This window comes from Argopecten irradians, chromosome 9 (genome assembly GCF_041381155.1).
Source record: "Argopecten irradians isolate NY chromosome 9, Ai_NY, whole genome shotgun sequence".
Lineage (NCBI taxonomy): Eukaryota > Metazoa > Mollusca > Bivalvia > Pectinida > Pectinidae > Argopecten > Argopecten irradians.
The window spans coordinates 9,838,271-9,862,528 of NC_091142.1; the positions used below are offsets into that span (position 1 = coordinate 9,838,271).

Below are 24,258 nucleotides of genomic sequence, written 5' to 3' on the forward strand. Positions count from 1 at the left end.
CACTTGAACAGTTTTCACTACCACAAAAAGAGCGAAAGCGATTGACCGTACAACTTTAAACTTACATGTAGTAGTCATACTCATATGTAAACCTTGTTAACGTAATGCTGTATAATCAAAATCAATAAAAACAATATGTTTCCATGGTAATCATCCAAATCACGTGAATTTCTGACAAGTTATATCCAAGTTAATGTTCTGCTTCTCATTTAAACAGCTTGAAATATCACAAAATGAATATATTGGTATGGATTTTTATGAAAATGTCATGCAATGAATGACCAGTGTAGACATATTATATCTTTTATTCTTGGTGTCCGAAGTGATTGAAAGTCTTACTTGTATAGCTGTGGATTAGTTATACATAATAGCCATAGTTAGCACTGTACATCAGAGTGCCATGTTTTAAGTAAGAGAGACACCTCAAACTGTAGATTAGTCAAGATAATGAACAATGCTCGGGCCTCCTGGTCTCAATTTGTCGTTCAACTTGACTAATCTACAATTTTCGGTTTTTCTCCTGTACATACATTAATTTAATGCATTACATTGAAATTGTATCAAAAACTAAATTTTAAACATTCAAATTATAAGGTGGACTCAGAAGTATTGATTAGATATTAGCAATAAACTAGGGGAGATAACTTTCACAAAATGTTATTAATGAAATAAAAACATTTGAAACAAATATTCAGTTTTCGGTTGATTTGAAACTATCCTTTCGTTTTACTCATTTTGTTTAATTTTTATGTTGTTAAAATAATTCCTTTCATAATTTTAACTGCTGAGAATGGAGAAAAGTATTTATATAGATTTTTCCACAATGTATGTTTCTAATCTTCCATATATATGTTTTGCTGAGGTTGGCGTCCTTTACTTTGTTATAACCGAGCCTACAGTCACTAGTGGACCAGAGGCTTCATAACTTAGTGCAAACAAGGTATGTTCATCATGGAAAACGTTCTTAAATGTTAATAACCTTCAAATATATTGTTTTAATGCAAATTAAAAAAATGTAAATTATGATTTATATGCGAGATTATGAATTAATGTGTTGGTTCAATTACGGATATACGCTTTGCAACATTTATCACTTTACACGAATCAGCACTTCAAAGACAGCGCGAAAAGCGTTACTGTATCATGAGCGATGAAAATTCCTGAATATATATATCACAAACGACATTGAAGTCGATAAGCAAGGACACAAATGTCAAAAACTTAGAATAACAAGAGACATAGATGTCGTTCAGACCTGGGTTAGATCCGGGTCAGGTAGGACATTATCAAAAATAATTGATTAATGGAAACACTGATGTGTGTTACATTAAATGTTCTACGAAAATTCACTTTAAAACTTATTTGTTTTCTTGGACATATAAAAATGGCTTTATATAACATTCGTCAGTAAATACCTTTTTAGTGGAAGCTCTGACGGCACGATGTTAACGTATAGAGCTATTTTGACGGTTTCCATGGTGTGCGGGGCTGTTATTGACCGGGCAGACGACACGGGAGTTTATTACAAACACCTGACACTTCCTCTTAGTACCTTTGTTGGAGAAAATGTAGGTAAACCATTACATACGATTTCATAAAAGTATAGTTAGAATAAGTGAGTAACTCATCTAATGAAAGATTGGGTTCTAGTGGTCGGGATGTGTTTATAAACACGCTAGTATTTCAGCAAATTATCTGGAACTTTCAATGATTTCAACTGAACTTTGTGCATGCATACGCTCTCTTTGTAGTCATCAAAGGCAACTCTGCAGGCCTGTGACTGTGTAGTTCAGATTTTTTCCTTTCTGAACTGCCTTCAGTTTTACTATAAGTTAGTCAAGGGGTGTAGAGATCGTAAGTGATCGGAACCCCTCTAGTATCGAGGCTGGAATAATAAATTTTAAGTGATGTATGTTGATTTATTTCTAAGTTTGTCGACTTAGGCAACTCGAGTTACTTCCCTGGCTTCAGTATTCTGTATAAATCGTGGATAAATAAATTGGATACTTTTTCAAAGAGCTATGTATACTCTAACGTTCAACAAACCTGTGATGCAAGACATTACATAATGCGAAAACTAAATTATGAACATGTAACACCTATAAAAGATATAACTAACCAAAGAAACAACATTACTATACAATGAGTCATGAATCACTGGAATTTGCATTACATTTTTAGTCAATGAAAATGCTAGTCACAAATAATTTGTACATTTCGAAAAGAAATGAAATTTCAAATATTGCTATCAAATACAAAGTTGACAAACCAATTGTATGAATATTGTGGAGATATATATATTATGTAAGATACATTTTACTTTTTAATACTTTTTGATTGATTTACTTCGGTATTTTATATTATGAGGATATTAAGTATGTCTTGTATACGAATAACGCTTATTACAATTAGCATAAAAATCATGGTTTATACACTGTCCGCCAAAGGTTCTATTACACGTGCAGTTTTAAAGATATACATAAAGTCCAGAAATATGTAATATGTAATATTGGTTAATATCGACATCACTTGTTCAAAGCATGATTAGCTTAATCATATCATTAGTGAAATGTTCATTTCTCATTTATTGCAAAAATTGTCATTATATCTTCACTAAACTCAGCAAGTAAGGAAATAATGAAGTTCTTAAGATTCTCATAAAACTTTGTAAAATTTGTATAACCAGAGATTATTTTATCTTGATTTGAAAATTGTTGTTAAACTGTGATTAGCCTAATTACCTTTTAAACAACTGGGCAGTATGCATTATTTATCAACCTATTTAACTCAACTCGTTACTTGCTTTTTCGAGAGTTGTCTCAGAAGTAAATTGTCAGCAAATTTAAACATGTAACAAAGCTTTTGGAGGTCAGCAAACACCACTATAAGGTCAATACACTGTTTTCTTTCATACCTACGAGTGTAATACTGGCTGGTCCAGGGCAATACACTCATGTCGCCTGAGGCTGTATTGCATGGCTACCCAGACAATAAAGACTCGTGACGTCACGGCGTCAACAAAATATCTATTTCCCCGGTAAAATTTTAACATTTTTTCACAAATATGAGTGGTTTTACTATAAAGGATGCAAACAACGGAATTTCTTATGAAAATATCACGTAATTTTTCATGTATGGAAAATTGACTTCCGGTCGTCGATTTCTTCGAATTTATTTCAAGATGGCGTGATATCATAGCTGTAAAACTGCAATAAAACATCGAGGTATGAAAGAAAAATACTCCGCAAGCCCCGGGTTTGACTACATTTTGTGACCCTCGGGTAGAAAATCCGTATCCTTCAGAAAGTAGAATATGGCTGCGAGGCTTTTCCACTAAAGGCAGACGAATACATTGGTAAGTTCAACAAATTATACATTATGTTGATAAACAAAATTATTACTATATTGATTAGAATGCTTTCACATACATGTAATCAGGAATTAGTCTTAATTTGTTATTGTTAAGGAACTATCCGGATATTCTACTGTTCTAAACGTGTTATTGTTAAGAAATTATCCGGATATTCTACTGTTCTAAATGTGTTATCATTAAGGAATTATCCGGATATTCTACTGTTCTAAACGTGTTATTGTTAAGAAATTATCCGGATATTCTACTGTTCTAAATGTGTTATCATTAAGGAATTATCCGGATATTCTACTGTTCTAAACGTGTTATTGTTAAGAAATTATCCGGATATTCTACTGTTCTAAATGTGTTATTGTTAAGAAATTATCCGGATATTCTACTGTTCTAAATGTGTTATCATTAAGGAATTATCCGGATATTCTACTGTTCTAAACGTGTTATTGTAAAGAAATTATCCGGATATTCTACTGTTCTAAACGTGTTATTGTTAAGGAATTATCCGGATATATTACTGTTCTAAATGTGATATTGTTCAGGAACTATCCGTATATTCTAATGTTCTAAATGTGTTATTGTTAAGGAATTATCCGGATATTCTACTGTTCTAAATGTGATATCATTAAGGAATTATCCGGATATTCTACTGTTCTAAACGTGTTATTGTTAAGAAATTATCCGGATATTCTACTGTTCTAAATGTGTTATCATTAAGGAATTATCCGGATATTCTACTGTTCTAAACGTGTTATTGTTAAGAAATTATCCGGATATTCTACTGTTCTAAATGTGTTATCATTAAGGAATTATCCGGATATTCTACTGTTCTAAACGTGTTATTGTTAAGAAATTATCCGGATATTCTACTGTTCTAAATGTGTTATCATTAAGGAATTATCCGGATATTCTACTGTTCTAAACGTGTTATTGTTAAGAAATTATCCGGATATTCTACTGTTCTAAATGTGTTATCATTAAGGAATTATCCGGATATTCTACTGTTCTAAACGTGTTATTGTTAAGAAATTATCCGGATATTCTACTGTTCTAAATGTGTTATCATTAAGGAATTATCCGGATATTCTACTGTTCTAAACGTGTTATTGTTAAGAAATTATCCGGATATTCTACTGTTCTAAATGTGTTATCATTAAGGAATTATCCGGATATTCTACTGTTCTAAATGTGTTATCATTAAGGAATTATCCGGATATTCTACTGTTCTAAACGTGTTATTGTTAAGAAATTATCCGGATATTCTACTGTTCTAAATGTGTTATCATTAAGGAATTATCCGGATATTCTACTGTTCTAAACGTGTTATTGTAAAGAAATTATCCGGATATTCTACTGTTCTAAACGTGTTATTGTTAAGGAATTATCAAGATTTATCTACTGCTCCAATCTCAATTTTCTTACGTAATATGATGTTGATGTATTTGAATTCCCTGTCTGGCTCAGGTTACATTAACTATTGATTAACAGCGGAATATCTACCAATCGGCGAGCGAGATGATGTGCATCACATTACTGTGGGTATGTGTGATGAGCCCTACTCCGACGCAGCTATCTGGTAAGTTCAAACTATATACTTATTTATCACATAACACGCCTCGTATCCAGTGATTTTGCCCATGTAATATTTTTGCATATGTCACTAGTGTTATTTATCCTGCAACTGCCCCAAATACTGATGGATATCCACTGCCCGATAAACTTGTGCTTTATCCGTCAATACAAAATACTGTATCTGTCACGTAAATATGTTCAAAATCTGACGGAAATTTTTCTTACTTGACCCAAAACTTAAACCTTTCGGTGAACCAAGTCAATAACTGGCAATTAACTTGCGTTTGAGTGTCATTATGGTTAGTTGCAGGATAAACAGAATACACGGCTAGTATCTTACAATACAAGTTTTATTTTGGTGCTGGATACGGAAAGCCGAGATGACTCGGCAAATAATCGTCATCTCGGCTTTTCTAAGTCTCGCACCAAAACTAATTTTTTTTAGGTCGAAACGAACCGAAAAATCTTGTGCCTTACCTCTTTTACGTTCGAATATGAAACGTATATTTTTAAATACTTCAAATGTCATCTTTCTCATGACATAGTCAGTAGGATACAGAAACAACAATTCAAAGAATTACAAATGCAATAAGTACAATAAATATTAACTATATGTATTTTATAATAAATGTTACCTTTTAGGGAGTGCGTTGATCCTAATCATGTTTGTAAAAACACAAAAAGGGTATTTTTGTATTCCTGGACGAACGGCGCCCCAGGTTGGACATTGCCTAAAGGTAAAAAAACTAAGTATTCCTTTATGTCTGGTCAAGTTTCGTTATTCTTTTTATGAATGATTAATACATTTTTCAAATATTAAACACTTCACTACGTGAGTCAATATCCCAATTTCGTTTCGCATCTTTTGCAATATTTCTATTCCTAATGATAGACTTATCAAATCTCATCGTTAATACCAGGCTGATTTTGTTTTAATGAATTCTGAGAAACAGATCAATATTTTTCTCTTACTTGGTCAAAGTACACACACTTCGGTCACGGTAAGGCATTACATCTATTTTACCCAGATCAAGACAGCCTGCACGTTCAGAACAATTATATCATGTCATTTATACAATGTCAAAGCATGTATTCCGAAAACGAACTAGTTAAGAAGAAATTATCATAACCCTGTTGACACTGACGAGAATAGGTAAATCACAATACTACGTTTAAGATTCTTAAGCTATTAAACACTCGCTAAGCCTCGTGCTTGACAACTTAATAACTTTACACCGCGGATTGAGATTTTCCTGTCTCATCTTCAAGGGGTGCTGTATTCTTCTAAACATCTAGCTATGACGTTTTACAATTTGTTCATCACAGATACCGGTATATACACAGGAGATAGAGCCCGTCATTTCATACTACAGGTCCACGGCCGAGACGACATCTCTGGTAAGGCAGGAGGAACACAACAGCAATGTGTATCTGGTTAAACACGATGGTTTAATGTTTTATAACATATTATCATGAGTGTTAATGGTAATGTCTCCTTTAGTATTCCAATTAAGATTAAAGAAGGGAGGGTTTTACAAAATCCGCGGTAAAAATAACCAATTGAACCTGATTTCACCAATCAGGTGTCGATTCATTAGCATAAATTTATGTATTGATTACAAGTTTTATATATGAACCCCATCCCCTGTGCTATTTCTTTCCAAATAATGTTTTCAGTGTGTTTAAGTATATATGTATTATGTATTTATCGTTGAAAAGTAGTGGAAGACGCAAAAGAAAGTTTAATTTCAAAGATGGAATCTCTTGTTTCATGTTTAAATTCTGATCCTTGTCTAAATTGTTTTAGAAGGATATAGATATATGTTTTTCAAATTCATATGTGCCATAATTTGGCGAAAATTTGACAATGTATTTTTTCTTCAGTAATATATTTAACACCATATGCTTTGAGGAATTAAGCCATGGAAAACATTCAAAGGAATGGAAAGAGATTTACGATGTTTTATAGACATTTGTAACAAAGATTTTTGTGCGCCGTAAAATATTTTTTGTGCCTTATGAGTGTTTATATGAAGACATAGCTGAAGACGTCACTTTATAATAATTTACAACACTGCAAATATGTGAATGAAATGATAGACTAGGGATGTTCGTTTAACGCTGTGTACTAACTTTACTGCCTGTAGACGTAAATATCATAACTTTTGGCAGTACTGCCAACATTCAGTTTATATTATTGGCCTACTATTGCAAGTATTGTAATTCTCAAATGTTACTGAATCTTGGTGTTGAGTAATTGAAAGGTCTTCTTGATATTATGTTTGTTTTAAAAGTCAAACTGAACTCTGGATTTATCTTCAACTGGTTTTAAAGAAACGATCCAAAATGATCCCGCATTAATCGGTCAATTGTCCAAATTTGATAATTGGCTATAAGGTAACACTCCGGTAAATATGATACAATACAATGATTTATGCTGTCTAAAACATAGATAGGGCATGTTCAAGATTCTCCGACTTTTCATTCTAGATGAATGTGTGGCAGAATTCGCACATATGCGTCTGAAAATTCGCACGAACAGGTAAGTACAATATTGTTTCTTAGATATATAGGTTACACAACGAGTGGTTGTGGATATGGACTTTATTTATCACAAGTGAGTTTATTTTTAAAAGTTACAGAAGAAACTAGCTTTATCGAGTGTTTTTGTAAATTTTGACATCTAACTTACGTGTGTGAAATAAATTCCATATCCAGTAACCTTGAGTTGTGCTACCTGTTTCTACCACAATTAATCATTTACAAGATGATCGGAATACGATTATGTTATTTATCGACATATGCAAATAAGATGTAGTGATATCTTCATAGGAAAATATGCACTCAGTTATATTCAAAAATCTTACTTGTAAAAAAACGTATTAATAGCATATGATTTTAATTAAGAACATATATCTCATACAATCCTACTTACTAAACATCAATTTGAATCTACACGTAGATTTATATAGATTAACTTAAACTACACGTAGATTTATATACATGTAGATACTTAAACTACACCTAGATTTATATACATGTAGATACTTAATCTACACGTAGATTTATATACATGTAGATACTTAATCTACACGTAGATTTATATAGATACTTAACAATAATCTAATCCTTGTCGAACGACATGTTCATGTGGACATGTTTACAGAAAAGTGACGCATCCACCTCCCGCTAAATAATCATCAAACCAATGTAACCAAGTTCAAGACAAGCATTTTAAGTGCGTAAATTCTACAAAAATCACAGAAAGGGCCCTTTTACGGCTAGATATAACGCTGACCAAATACAAGTATCAATTTTGAGTCGATTGTTTTATGCTACGAATAAGAAAGTATATATTACTATACCACAACACATCTGATTTCAATAGCGGTTTGTTCTGCATCTGCAAACAGCGATCGGGATACAACAGTGTCGCGTCATTCGATTATTAATGACTTTGACAATTTGTGACTTGACATTGAGAAAAAAGTAGCTCGGGTCAAAGTTAAAAAAAATTCTACTATCCACTATTGGTACGGGGCGCAAAATGGGACACTTGTGATTTTGTACACGAAATCCAATTTTGTGTAGACAAAAATGAATTTCTTTCAACAAAATGAGTTCAGATTAACAAAATTTATATCATATCACAAAAATAAGTTTTGTTATACAAACAATCTTTCAGTGGATAAAAGTCATGACGAAATTCAATTTTGTGATTCTGTCATAATTCAATTTTGTGATTCTGTCATAACAAAATTACTTTCGTGTTGTAAAAAAATGTTTTTTTTTTTATAATAACTTCATTTCCGCAATGACAAAAATAAATTTTGTTAAACAAAATTATCTCTCAGTAGACAAAAATCATTTCGTCAGTTAAGTATGCAAATGAGTCCATGTTTGACCTTTACTTGTAAGCTGCTTACCGATTGGTTGAAACGCTTACAGTTCGCTCATTCTTTGGCGAAGGGTAACCAGACTTTGAAGTTGTGATAGTGAACGGATTATTCATTAAATGTACATTTACGAAAAAACATTGATAATTCCATCTCTGTATACGTAAACAGCCTGTCCTTGATATCGTTCCTCCCCTTCTAAAGGCCTAAAAATTTTCCATAGAGTATGATCCATTAAGTAAATCCACAAAAAATACGGACGGTGATGCAAACACATGTGACGTCTATTCGCCTTTTCCTTCTAAACTGAACAATTGCCAATGAATCGTAACCTCCCTTCTCTTCTACTCCAATGGCCTACAAAATGATGCGCAGTTCTTATGCCAGATATTTGATTTCGTGAACAAAAAGACTTTTGTGAACAAAATTGAATTTTGTGTTTAATTTTCACTTTTGTCTGACAAATCTCAATTTCGTCCACAAAAATGAATTTTGTCATGACAGAAATGAATTTTGTGTAGACAAAAATTAATTTTGTGTGCTGGAAGATAATTTTTAATGACGAAAAGGATTTCGTTATGACAGAATTCTGTTTTGTGTACACAAAATTAATTTTGATTACAAAAAGATAAAGTCCGAATCGGCGCCCCGTAATTGGAATATCAATATATTTGTACAATGTGGTAGAAATTATGTTTGCACACAACCTATACATAGCGTGGAAGTATTCGCCACTTAGTTTATAATATAGCAGGCCAGTTCATCCATGCTATCAATAAGAGTACACAAATGTAATAACATTATTGTGACATAACATGTAATAATGACGTCATAATCAATATATGACGTCGCATGATGAAACATCAAATCCCGGTCTAAACTCTATATAAAACGATATTGAAACTTCTATCTATATTTCCATAAATACTAGTTATGATAGAAATGTAATCTTAATCTCATGACTACGTTATATTAAATGTATTAAACTCGATATATCTAAATGCTCGTTAATAAACTGAAACCACCCGTGTAATATCCTCTTAGACTATTAGTTAGACGAGTAATCTATTACATTCCATTTGTAGCATTCTGGTTATTTCACTTGTTGATTCAGTGCGGAACGTCAATGTTTTTAATGTCACGTGTCAAGCAGTAACCATATATTTTTATTGAAAAATAGTGTTAAAAAACTAACTCAAGTAATTACAAATCTGCATTACAAACAGCGTAAACAGCATTTTTAATAAAAAAAGCACCCTTCATTACTGCAAATTATATGTTATTTACTTATGCGTATGACTCTTGCGATACAATCACCCCACACAATGCCCTTACGTACAACCAATATCAATTAAATAAAAGATCTAAAATAAGCATTGAAGTTCATACTATGTCAACCTCGACCGGTGTTGTATAATCCAATATATGTAGTTATTTCTACGCAGGAAATGAAAAAAATGGGATTTTGAGCTCAAAAATGGTAATTTTTAAGCAAAGTTTTCATATTTGGCTTGACGCAGCAAAAATGTTTGGCGGTCATCAAGATGGCCGCCATCTCGAATTTCATTAACAATTGAAAAATGTCATAACATTAACATTTTTCAACCGAAGTAGACAAATGAGTTTGATTTGCTTTGAATTCATAATTAACTAAAGAACATTTTCGGTCTTATATATTGGTCTAAAGACTGATCTTTAGGCGGCATAATGACAGAATAATGCTTGTCAGTAATGTATACAAATAAAGGAAGGGGATTTACAACGTGATGTTTTCAAACATTGAATGTCGGTATCCAATTGCGTCCATACCACCATTAACACAATCAAAACATTGTCCAATCACTATTTGATCGACGCATTATCATTTGTTTTGTTGATAAAGATGCAATGTTATTATGAACTTTAAATAATTAAATGTATTCTGGGTCTGTATTTTTATACGAGTTTAGTTTTGAGAAATCCTCTCGTTTTTTTCTGCAAGGCGTAGCGTTGTCTGGGTATATTGTGAGACGGGGCCAGTGGATAGAGACAGGCTGAGGAAAACCCCTGTTCCCACTAGTAGATGTCGGGCGAACCTATTAATCATAATTAGATTATGTCAACGAAAGGTATGATTATAGATTTAATGATTTATCAAATTGAGACGTTTCCCGTTGACTCTACGATTATACGTTAAAATCACCTGTATATTTTATGATGGTAATTTCAAAGGTCAAATGTCAAAGGATGAAACTTGAAAATTTCATTGAGTAAGTGCTAACAAATTATAGGGGCCGCGGTGGACGAGTGGTTAAGATGTCCCGTCATATTACCACAAACCCTCCACCTCTGGGATGCGGGTTCGAATCCCATGTGCTGGCCGCTGGTCGGTGGTTTTTCTCCGGGTACTCCGGCTCTCCTCCACCAACAAACCTGGCACGTCCTTACATGACCCTGGCTGTTAATAGGACGTAAAAATAAATAAACCAAAAAGCTAACAAATTAAACATTTGAAGTAAATATATGTTTGATTCTTTGTCTGCGAAAGAATTGGTTTGTCACAGTTCAAAAATAAATTTTGTTACCTCTGACCTTTGACCTCTTAAATTATCAATGTTTTAAAAGTATAATAATATGTAGTCCGCTAAACCTGCCTATATTATTAGGCTTTTTTATTTTATTTTATTATTTTTTTTTTTTTTGCCTAATATATATATATTAGGCAAAATTTTTTTTAAAAAAGCCTAATAATATAGGCAGGTTTAGCGGACTAAATAGTATGAAGCTGACCTAAGGTATCTTATCGCTTATCGCTGCCTTACGCCTAACCTACAATTTAAAATGCGGATATAATATACAATTGATGTACTGTGATCTAATAATTGATTTGCCTGCTTAAAGATCTTGTGAACTTTCTGCCGTCTCGAGTTTAAATACTTTCTTGTGTTTTAGAAGACTTACTCAGATTATCCCTTCATTTCCTCGTATATATTACGCGTCAGTGTTTTTGCACCCTAGTTGACGGATCCCCAGTTGTCAATCAAGCCGCACGTGACTTTTTACAAGGCGTGGTTACTGGTTATAAAATACACCATGCGATCGGGCAATTGATTCACATATTCCATTGCTTCATATTTTCATCTTTAAAATATACGAGAAAATGTTTACTATTTGTATATTAAGATATTAAATGTGTAAGAATTACGTAACATCTGTAGGAATGTCTTTTTGCTTTTGTAAAAGAAAACAATACGTCATAGTTATCATTCCATTACATAATAAATGTAGCAACATCCCTTTAACAGGTGATGTTTGATGTCATGTAAAAAGGATTAGTGCTTTATCCAGGAGACATAGTCGTGAGTAGAAACTATTAACACTATCATAATCCAACGTAATTAAACCAATAAATGGATAATGAGGCATGCATATCAGTCTTAAAGTTTTAATAACATGGAGAACCTATTGATTGCAATTTTATGAGAATTTTACTTTAGTTCATGTTCCTTCAAGTCACATAACACGTGTAACTGAACGTGATGCTTTATTTTCAGGGCACCAGATGTACCTTCCGTAAAACTGGCGATGGCAAGATAGACATTGGGTAAGTTTTCTTGGAAAACATCTTTGTTTGCTGATGGGTGATTTGACGGTTATTCAGATTTGTGAAATGTTTCCTGTGACTTACACAATAAAACACTTATATACCGACACGTGTATGCTTCCTGTGACTTACATAATAAAAACACTTATATACCGATACGTTTATAGTTCTCCTGACTTACACAATAAAACACTTTTATACCGACACGTGTATGTTTCCTGTGACTTACACAATAAAACACTTATATACTAACGCTTGTATGCTTCCTGTGACTTACACAATAACAAACTTATATACCGACACGTTTATGTTTCCTGTGACTTACAGAATAAAACACTTACATACTGACACTTGTATGTTTCCTGTGACTTACACAATCAAACACTTATATATCGACACTATATTGGAATGTAATCGTACGGAATTATTGAATACATGTACATATTATGACACTGGTCAAGAAGGCATTGATCAATGTGTTGATAAATTTACCGAAAAAATGAATGAATTACTATTGCCGTTTACAGCCGTCACGTATACGTGTATATGTGCCCCCAGATTAGATAAGAAGAGCAAAACGGAAGATAAGCCATGGTTTAATGAAAATTGTAAAAAGTTATATATTGAATACAAGCAATGCTTGTCCTCTTTTAACTCTAATAAATCTAGAGAAAACCGTAATAAACTTGTACAAAAAAACGCATATACAAGAGGTTAGAATGTAAATTCAAACGTGAATATAAAGCACAGCAAGGCAATATGTTAAATTACATGAGAAAACATAACCCGAAGATTTTTTACAGAAAATTCAGGAAAAGAAATAAGGGTGTTAAATGTAACCTGGACGAACATGCTTTTTACGAATACGTGTACTTTCATGAATTATCTTCCACTGTACCTCCAGAGAATGAAATGGTAACCGACTTTTTACATGATTATGATACATGTAACAATATTTCTAATTCAGTTTTTAATGAATTAGATGCCGATATTACTAAGAAAGAAATACTTAAAGCTATTAATAATTTAAACACATCTAAAGCATGTGGTCAGGATCTACTAATTAATGAGTATTTTATTAAGTGTAAATATGTTCTTTTGCCTTGCCTAGTAGTATTGTTTAATAATATTTTTAAGTCTGGTAACTATCCAACATCCTGGTCAATAGGTAACATTGTTCCTGTTTTCAAGAAGGGTAATAAGAATGACACTAATAATTATAGAGGCATTACTTTAATAAGTTGTTTGGGGAAACTTTTCACTTCAATTTTGAACAATAGACTAGTTGATTTTGATTATGAATATTCAAAAATAAGTGATGCACAGTTTTGGTTTTGAAAAACATATGTCAACAGTTGGTGCTATATTTGTCTTACAATCTTTAATAAGCAAAACATTAAAAAACAGAAAGAGATTGTACTGCTGTTTCATTGATTTTAGGAAAGCATTTGATTTTGTAAATCGGCAGAATTTATGGTTTAAATTAATCAAAGAGGGCGTGGAAGGGAAAATGCTACGTATAATACGTTCATTATACAATGATGTCAAATGTTGTGTTAAGTTTAATAATAAAATGTCTGATTTCTTCGAGTGCAAGAACGGTTTATTCCAAGGCGAAATATTGTCATCTTTAATGTTCTCAATGTACGTTAATGATTGTGAGATGAGTTTTTTAACAGATGACTGTCCGTCTATTGAATTGCAAACACTTAATCTATTTCTATTGATGTACGCAGACGACATGGTACTTTTATCCGAAACTGCAGAGGGTTTACAAAAAATGCTAGATTCACTTTCTAATTACACCAAAAAATGGAACTTAACTGTAAATACTGATAAAACTAAAGTATTAATTTTCAGAAACGGAGGAAAATTAAGAGAGGATGATATTTGGTTTTATAATGGTTGCCAGTTAGAGATTGTAAACGATTTTAATTACCTTGGTATTCTTCTAAATTTTAACGGTAAATTCAGGAAAGCACAAGATAGAATTTCTGAACAGGGTAAGAAAGCTCTTTTTGCAGTGTCAAATGTATATATTAAGAAAAACTTTTTTAACATTGAAACACAAATTCATGTATTTGATACCTATGTTGCTAGTATTTTTAATTACAGTAGTGAAGTATGGGGGTTTCACAAAGCACCAAGTATAGAAAAATTGCACTTGAGTTTTTGCAAACGATTATTAGGAGTTAAGAAATGTACAGCAAATTGTATGGTATATCAAGAATTAGGCAGATTATCGATGGCTATTGTGAGAAAAGTAAGAATTTTTAAATATTGGATTAAATTAAAGACTTCAAATAACTGTATTTTAAATGCTATATATCAAGAAATGCTTGAGAAGGGGCGTGATTGGTCGGATAGTGTCAGAGATGAATTATACAGAATGAGGTTAGGTTATATTTGGCATAGTGATAAAATAATTGACAAAGATATTGATATCATCAAACGTAGAATGTATGATATATTCCAACAAGACTGCAGTGAACAGATAGAATTATCCTCTAAGTGCTCATTGTACAAATATATTCACGAAGGTTTTGGTCTACAGAAATATTTAACAAAATCTATAGGGACTCAAAATTTGAAAGAAGTATCAAAAATTCGTATGTCGTCACATAAGTTAAATATCGAGAGAGGTCGTTATAACAATACAGATAGAAGTAGTCGAATTTGTACATCATGCAATAGCGGGGATATCGAGGATGAATATCATTTTATTATTAAATGCGAAAGTTTTAAAGATATGAGAAGTAAGTGTATCAAGAGATATTATTTTCAAAACCCTAGTATGTTTTAAATTTGTGCAATTAATGAAAACAGATAAAATAAAAGATCCGTCAAATTTAGCCAAATTTATCAGATTAAGCAGCAAAATGAGAGAAAGTTTAGCATGAAAAATGGCATACCGTATTAATACTAACGTACATGTACTATCAATGCCGTGGTTGAAGGTTTTATTTGAATGATTAAATTAATGTGTTAATAATATAGAATGTAATGTTACATTTATATGTGAAAATACTATTACTGTAATGTGAGTAACGTAAATGTAATATTATGCGAACAAGATCATGTATACGTTATGTAACGTAAGAATGAGATAACATGAAATAATAATATTAATGTAATGTGCTAGTAACGTCTAATGTATATAATATATAGTTAATACAATGTAACGTATAAATGTAATGTGCGCTGGTTAGTGAATGTAAGATGAGTAACGTGTAGATGTAATGTAAGAACATTATTGGATATAAATCGAGTAACGTTCAAATGTAAAATAGGATTATAAACGAATGTATTGTGAGTATTGTGAGATATAATATGAGAACAATAATAATAAAAAAACAAGTTTTTCTGTAAGTAATGTATAAATGTAAAATGAGAGTGGTAAAACGTGTTGTGTGACAATAACATATTAATGGTATATGTCAATAATGGATGACATATTATATGAAAGTTAGAAAATAAATGTGACGAATGTAAATATATCGTAATGTGAGATATCTCTCTACACTACATACGTGTACGCTGCGAGTATGTTGTGTGTCTGTACATATGGTATTGTTTTTCCTATCTGCACTGTATATATATATGCACTGTACTGATAAACCAATTGGTTTAAAGTAATAAAGAACTGAACTGAACTGTACACTATAAAACACCTATATACCGACATGTGTATGTTTCCTTTGACTTACACACTAAAACACTTATTTACCGACGCTTGTATGTTTTCTGTGACTTACAAAATAAAACACGTATACACCGACACGTCTATCTTTCCTGTGACTTACACAATAAAACACTTATATACCGACACGTCTATGTTTCCTGTGACTTACACAATAAAACACTTATATACCGACACTTGTATGTTTCCTGTGACTTACACAATAAAACACTTATATACCGACACTTGTATGTTTCCTGTGACTTACACAATAAAACACTTATATACCGACACGTTTATATTTCCTGTGACTTACACAATAAAACACTTATATACCGACACGTGTATGTTTCCTGTGACTTACACAATAAAACACTTATATACCGACACTTGTATGTTTCAGATATAGCCACGTACAGGATATGTGTAATTTCTTTCTGTATTACGGTGTCAATACGAATAACATCGCTGGCACTAAAACTCTTAATTGTATCGGAAATACGCAGGGTGCAGGATGGCAGTTTGATACTATACCGTCTGACGCAAGCGACCCTGGCGGTGACACAGATCAATTGAAATATATCAGAAAATACAACATGACCAAAAGTTATTAACCTTTTTTTTGCTAGTTTTTCTTCTGTTATGTAAGCTCTTGCTTAAAGATGCTCCACCGCTGACAAATGGTTATTTTTCACAATCAAAAACAGGAGCAGACGATTTGTATTTTTCTTCAGTTACAATAATTTACTTACTTTATACCATTGAAAAGTTTAAGCTTCTACTTTTACTTAAAGTTAAAAATATGAAAAATGATTAATTGCATCCCGAAAAAAATTCTGTGGCACTCTATCCTATATGGAATGAAGTACAGATTGCGCATGCATCAAAGGTAGAATAAATTATTTGATGTTACCTTTTGTGCTAATTAGACATATAAATACATGATTAAATACCAATAACTGTTCAAATGATGAGTATCATTTATGCTCTGCCGGAGGTGGAGCATCTTTAAATATGAAAATTTCCGACAGTGTGTATTTATAATAATCCTGTTGTGATTTACTTTCATTTTATTTTTTAATTATCTTGCATTTAATGAACAGTTTTAGAATGTGTTAGTACAATGTAGATTCTGACACTGACATTGTGTAAAATGCGCATGAACTAAAGTGTTATACGTTTCTGTACAACTTTTGTGAAATAAAAAAAGAAGTTAATATTTATAAATGCCTTCGTTATAATTCAATCAAACAAAACCTAAAAAGACAAATACAATGTAATTACACACAATTATATTCTGGCCATTCTTGACATCAATAATTAGTAGAATTTACAAAAAATATGATTCTTGATATTAATCATGTGATCTTATTGTACCATTTAAATATAGGTTAAGTCACTTTTCTCACTGCATATTGTATTTTAAAAAATGACATCTTTTCACGGATTTGGAGAAATATGAAATGGACACATGTCTGTTTATAAAACAAATTCATAGTGATGGATTCTCGACAAATACATCGCTCAAGAAAACCGCACCAACCGAACATACATACAACCTGAGTTTGTTAGAGATATTATTAACGATTCCATTGATATCCATAATCAGCTTGTTAGACTTTAAGGACGTTCCGAACAGTGATCGAAGGCGCCGTTCGTTCGGACCTCCTCGGGTCAATGAGTGCATTCGGAACTGCACATGAAAGCTCTTTTGTGACTAAGATTATGAAGAATAGCGATCTATATGTTATCCTTCTAACGATATCTTACCTTTTAACGTTAAAATCAGGATAGTATAGTCGATAAACGGCGTATTTGTCGATATTGTACTTAGTTCGGTTTGCCCAAAGCTTGATACCGGGTGAAAATCAAAGTTTGTACGGTAGGTTTAGGACCTAGTTTCGGCAAACTAGAAAAAATAATGTTGTCAGATCTTTAAATTTGGCTAGGCTAATATAACATGAAGCTACATGTATCTTTTGAGAAGCAAATTACATAACTCATACAAACGGACTGATATATGCAGATACGGTCTCGATCTTGTACTGAATAAAATGAGATTTCATAACAATCAAGTGATTAAAACATTTTCTGTTCAACTCCGTTAATCTGTGAGTATTTGACACTTAATATACATGTGTTTTAAGGGAAATGCATAATTAAATCAAGATATTCAAATTTTGCCGAGTAATCCTCTAGTCTAGTATAAAACTACAGATACAGAAATATGTTCATCTCTCCGTCGCCCCACCCCTGCTTTTCGTTCAATTTGTACAAGCTAGTATATTTCATGAATATTGCGTATGTAGATGTCTACATGTATCATGTTTAGCTAATATGGTCCCCAATAAGCACTAACACGTTCGGGAAACAAGATTTTATTTACTGTATACTTGTACGATAAGATAAACGATATACGATAAAGGCTTAACTACTGTAATTAGATGATGCAGGTATTTCCCGTTTTGAGAAAATGCATGGAAGTACTCTGATTCAGTTGATTAAATACTATCTTACGAAAAAGCACATGTTTGCTAGTGTCAACAACAGTATTATATCTGTGATATAGAAACTAAACATGTACATGTAGGCATAGACTAATTATATCCCTGTCTACAGTAATCAGCTGAACGTAAATCGAGGATTCAGAATAAGAGATTTTTTTTCTAAAGCGTATACTTGCCGTATAGGTTATATTGAGGATCCAAAAATCTGTTTAAGTTTACTTTACTTCGGATAATAAATATATATCTACATGTATTAGATAGGCAGATATCTCCTCAAAAACATACAAAGACATACAGTTGTGTATGATGACATCGAATTTATCGACATTGGTGTGGTCAAGTTGAAGTTATCGAGGAAAGGAATTTATATAAGCTTTAAGCTTGTTTTCCGATTCCGAAATGTGTTTATTTACTGTATTATATGTATCATTATATGAATAAAATAATGATAAAACTAAGTTATCAACTTCGATCGTTGTCACGTAGACGCTTTTCATGGCTACAATTTTGGCGCCGAATTCAAATTTATGCTTGAATATCTGCCTCAAACGACTATTGAAGCTAAGATATCTTGACGATGGAAAGATAGATTTTGATAAAATATTTTTCCGCTAAAACAATATAAAATCATTGATTGTCTAAAGGGTAATTGAAGTAGTATCGTTACACGGAATTTTCCATAATCATTTTTTCATATATTATATCCAGGCAAAATAATGGCTTATTTGTGCCATTTTTTAGCTTTGTATAGTATGGTGGCATATTTCTGCCATCGAGTTAGTTTAGGTCGACTAAGGGTAACTCAACTTTGACCAGATAATTATGTCGACAAGTCGAGCTATAACATGACTTTTTGATAAAGTTATGTTGACAAGTCGAGTTATAACATGACTTGTTGAGATATTATGTCGGTAAGATGAATTTTAATACAACAAGTCCACATATTCATATTGGAAAGTCGAGTTACACTATCGCGACTGACTATCGTGGATCTCGTCGTAATAAGGTAAATTAATTTTCCAGGATATAAGTCGACTTTCCGTGATGTAAGTCGACTTGCCGACATAAATATCTCAACAAGTCATGATATAACTCGACAGGTCGACATAATTATCTCGGCAAAGTTACATTACATAACTCGACCTAATATAACACGATGGCAGAAATATGCCACCATAGTATAGCATCAAATCGATGGCATCGTGACATAAGATTAACAGGTATAACCATTTATATTATCAGACTATTACACTTTATGATATTCAATATATAAGATGTTCTTTATAAAAATATTACCGCTCGATTTCGGTCTAATAATATATTTTTGAAAAAAGTCATTTTTAGGGGGTAGTGGTATAGAAAGGCTAATTACTAAAAAAAATCCGTGGTCAATATGTTTTGTATTCTTTCATCATATCCCAAACAACTGTCTTCTTATGTGGACAAAAAACAAAGATAATTAAACGACACTATTTTTTGAAATTAGGTATTTAATTTGAAATTAGAATGCAAAAATTGGCCCGTTATAGGCCTCATTTACGCACATTCGCGTGAAAAATTCAAAATTATTGTATTTTTAAGAGTGGAAACGACATTGTGGTCATTGATAGCCAAATAAACTTACATTTAAAAGATAAAAAAATGTTGTTGTTTGTAATATTTCAGTCAATTACCAAGCTTCAAGAATATGTGTATAAAATTGTATTTTGAGAAAAAACAGACGGTAAAGTAGGGCTATTGAGAGCACAATATTTCCAAAACCCGCACGGTCAAATTTCAAATAAAAGCCTTTATAAACAGTTTATCAACCAATCTTTCAGTGAGCAAATTTTAAAGAAAATTAAATGAGGGGAAATATTTAGGCCTAACTGTATCGAACCACCTTAAGTCAATAAGAACCAACGTTTGCCCGTTTTTAACAAACGACGTATACAAATGAATCAACAGACAGAACTTTCAGACATAAAGTGTGGTCGCCGGGAAAGGCTTTTTAGAGATTTTGTTTTGATAGCGACGTCAAACTAATACGGTGACTTATGTCGGGTTTTGGAGGTTACGTAGGTCATCGTCTTTCGGAAAAATGATGGTGTCATTTTTTGGACCATGCGAGGTCAAAGTTAGGAGTCAAAGGTCAAATGGTCAAATATGCAATAATACCTCATTTGGCAGCCAGAACTTCAAGTTTAAAAGTAGATTACTTTTTATTTCCTATTATTTTAGCATGAAGTATGCTAATTGTGTATGGTGTTTTATATAATAATACTTTTAAATATTTTTTTTTTGTCAAAATATCACCAATCACCAATGTGAATTGACTTGCCTGTCTGTCTTTCTTTACAAGAAAAATGTTTTCAAGTAACTCTCTCTTAACTGCTAAATAACTTGATTGAAACTTGGCAGCAATGTTTAGGACCATGTGTAGATGTGCACGAAAGTTTCCGTTTGCCATTATGTTGGTTGCCATGGTAACTAGGTCAATATAACACACAAGTCTTTAGTTGAAAGACAAAAAGCAAACAACATAACTCAGGGCAACTCTTAAAAACTAATATCAATTTATCTTCACAGTAATGTTGAAGAGCGTGTGTAGATCAGCAAGCAGGTTTTCATTTGTTGATAGAATGGTTGCCATGGTAACCTGGTCACTATGCACAAGTTTTCTTAAATGGCCAATAACTCATCATGTCTAGAATCAAATATCTTTAAACTTTTTCAATAACTGTACCATTTTTATGTTTATAATATGACATATCACATCCTTCAATAGCGACGACCATGGACATATAGATAATGGAGGAACATTTGGTTGCCATGGTTTCAATTGGTTTTCACTGGTAAAAACTATTTAACAATATCTGTTAATGGAGCGTCAGTTGTTCGATCCTGTGGTAGGATCAAGGTTAGGGGTCAAAGTTCTCATGGTCAAATATGCAATAATTGGGGTTTACCTTTAATTCTTTTTGCATCATTTGATTAGGTTTAAAATCAGTTATTAGGAGGTTTCGTTTTGACGAAATTCTAAATAAATCACCTGTATTGGGGCTATCATCTAATTGTAATATATTCTTGTAAATTTTGCACCTAATTTCCAATATTTTGGCATAATATATATGAAATATTGTAAAAACATGCTAAAATCCTTTTCTTGAAAGTGATGAAAAACACCATATTTTGATTGATGATTAAAAGCCTGAATACTGATTTTCATTTCTTGAGGTTTTAGCATAGATATATTTCATATCACTGATATGATGTTCAATGCCAAATAACGCTGCTTGCTTTAAAGCATTGTATCGATGGTTATTACCCATATGTCAGAAAATGGTCACTGCAAAGTGAAGTTGTAAGTATGTGTAATTAAATGTTGAATATTGGATGTTTTCTTATATTTCAAGTATGTGTTACCTTTAAGTTAGAAGTGCTTCGCACTGCGCATTGCGCCCTTGATATATAGATATTTGAGAAATGAAATATTATATATATATTTCTTTATATTTATCGAATCATGAAAGAGTATTTTTCTCTCATTCTTTGACGATGTATTACCATTATGATAGGCCGCCATTTCGGGAAACAGGGTCGAAGAAAACCGCAACTGCATGTCATTTCTCCATAAATTAAGACTGTGTGATATTTTCAATCCACTTTTTTTTAAATTTCATTGTTTGTTTTCTTTATATTATAACAAGCATCGTTGTTCTAATTAATAATCAAGGTCCACCAGGGAATTAGTAATTTTGAGGACGTAGTGACACCACGAGGCTGCATTGCACGTGTTTCTGATTATATACGAATTTCAGGTGAGCTTATATTGGCTTTCTAATAAGTAATGTTTATGATGATATCATTACATGCAACAATACCTGAAGAATAATTTAGACTAATTTTCGACACCAATTATCAATTATATCATTATGGATGTTGGTTTTGAAAGTCCGCATTTATAGTTAATTAGTTTTATTTGATCTGCTATTTACCGGCAATATCCATATCATAAATTCCAAAGAAACTTTTTTTTATATATAATCAGACACATCTGCAATTTCAAAAATATTTTTTAGTATCATATATTGTGATGGTTATTATTTTCTGGTTTATAAATGCCAGAACGTATTGCCACAGCCTTTTTAATGTCTATCAATGTTTAACGATGCAAAATGAAATGGAAAACCGTATTAAAAAGACGAGAGTTCATATGTTTGTGCGTAGGCAGATGCAGACATATTAGACAGTGCCATCGGGGTTAGTTTTGTGATTCTAGCGAGATCAACATGAAGTTGGTAGTGTGTTTTACTCTATGGCAACTTTTCGTACTTGGTAGTGACATTCTTGATAATGAATATCATTCTTATTTCAGTGGAAAGACAATGATGTTTTGTCTGTGTGATTCGTTATGTGAATCTTATGACGATTGTTGTTACAATGCAAAGAATTTCACTAAAACGTCGCTTAAACAGGCAAAAGAACAGCTTACATTTCTTGAAAAGGCTTCTTGTGAAGCAGTTAAATATGGACAAATGGATGGCGTGAACAAAAAGAAAGGCATTTTTATGGTCTCAAGTCCTCCAAAGATTTACCCGAGTACTAAGCTTGATTTGAAACAAAAATGTGAAAACAATATGACTAGTGATGACCCAAATGACTTTGTTCCTGTAACTGAGCTATTTACAGGTGTCGCTTTTAAAAACAGACACTGTGCGGTCTGTAATCATGTTCAAGACTGGGTGTCGTGGATGTTGGAAACACATTGCTAAAGTAAGTTGTTTTCGGAGCAAGAAATCATCACGCTGGCTGACTCCATCTACCATGTCATCCTTGATAAAGACTGTGGTTACGGCTTCCTACCGCCGAAACACACTAGTGTTAGGCCTTGTTCCTACATTTTAAATACAATGTACAGACGGCCTCAACGCAATTTCCCGAAACTAATGCAAAATGTAACAATCGAATTTTGAGGCCTGTTCGATACAAAGAGAAAATGTATAGGAACATTGACTGCCTTATCGAATTCAACAATGATTTCAATGTTTCTTCGGAGATACCAACACAAGTGATGTGTTTCTTGGAGCAAATGATTTTCGCCGAAAATCAAGGTCGAAAGCAAATGCTGACCTTCATTAGCGTTATCGATATTTGATCAGTGTTTAAGACAGACTCATCAGGAGCCTGTGGTAGTCAGGAGATACTTCATTCTGATGAGGTAAGACTTAACTCGTTCTTATAAATTAATTACGAGTTTCATTTCTATTTCTTTATTTAAAGTGATCCGTGCTATGCGAATTAATATTAAGAACATCTCTCAATATTAGCTGTCTTGCAAAGGTGGATGTACAAATTCTTCAAATTTTTCCAAATATGTTTTTCAATTTTCTTAAAGAATTTTCTCTTCCTTGTACCTCTTTTGACATTTTTTGTCGGACTTAAAATTATGTGTTTGTTCTGTTATGAATACAATTACTTCAGGCTCATCGATGACATTTCAGGGTATACAAAAGGTGATCCATATTATCAAAATGAACAAACGAGCTATGTCTCTGGTTTTGAAACTGTAGCTGATATCTCATTATCGCAAAGAGACATCCCACGAGAATACCTCAGTCTCCAAGTCTTTTGCATTAACGATGCATGCCTCTTAATGGGAATGTCGTGCATAAGCA

At 32.4% G+C, this 24,258-nt stretch overlaps 2 protein-coding genes across 3 annotated transcripts in view; both read left to right on the forward strand.

The window, feature by feature from the left end:
* The window catches only part of LOC138331389 (uncharacterized), a 157,660-nt gene that overhangs the window by 93,088 nt on the left and 40,314 nt on the right, over window positions 1-24,258 (forward strand). The gene's annotated exons all lie outside the window — the stretch shown is intronic.
* Window positions 1,443-23,355, forward strand: LOC138330511 (uncharacterized). The gene is made up of 7 exons (XM_069278079.1): window positions 1,443-1,568; window positions 3,304-3,355; window positions 4,853-4,940; window positions 5,579-5,673; window positions 6,263-6,334; window positions 7,427-7,478; window positions 22,959-23,355. Exons 1-7 carry the CDS (start codon window positions 1,443-1,445, stop codon window positions 23,353-23,355), a joined length of 882 nt encoding a protein of 293 aa, XP_069134180.1.

Coding starts and splice junctions, on each gene's coding strand:
- LOC138330511 (XM_069278079.1), top strand. CDS start 1,443: ATGTTAACGTATAGAGCTATTTTGACGGTTTCCATGGTGTGCGGGGCT. Junction 4,941..5,578: donor TACTCCGACGCAGCTATCTG/GTAAGTTCAAAC, acceptor GTTACCTTTTAG/GGAGTGCGTTGATCCTAATC. Junction 6,335..7,426: donor CGGCCGAGACGACATCTCTG/GTAAGGCAGGAG, acceptor TTTTCATTCTAG/ATGAATGTGTGGCAGAATTC.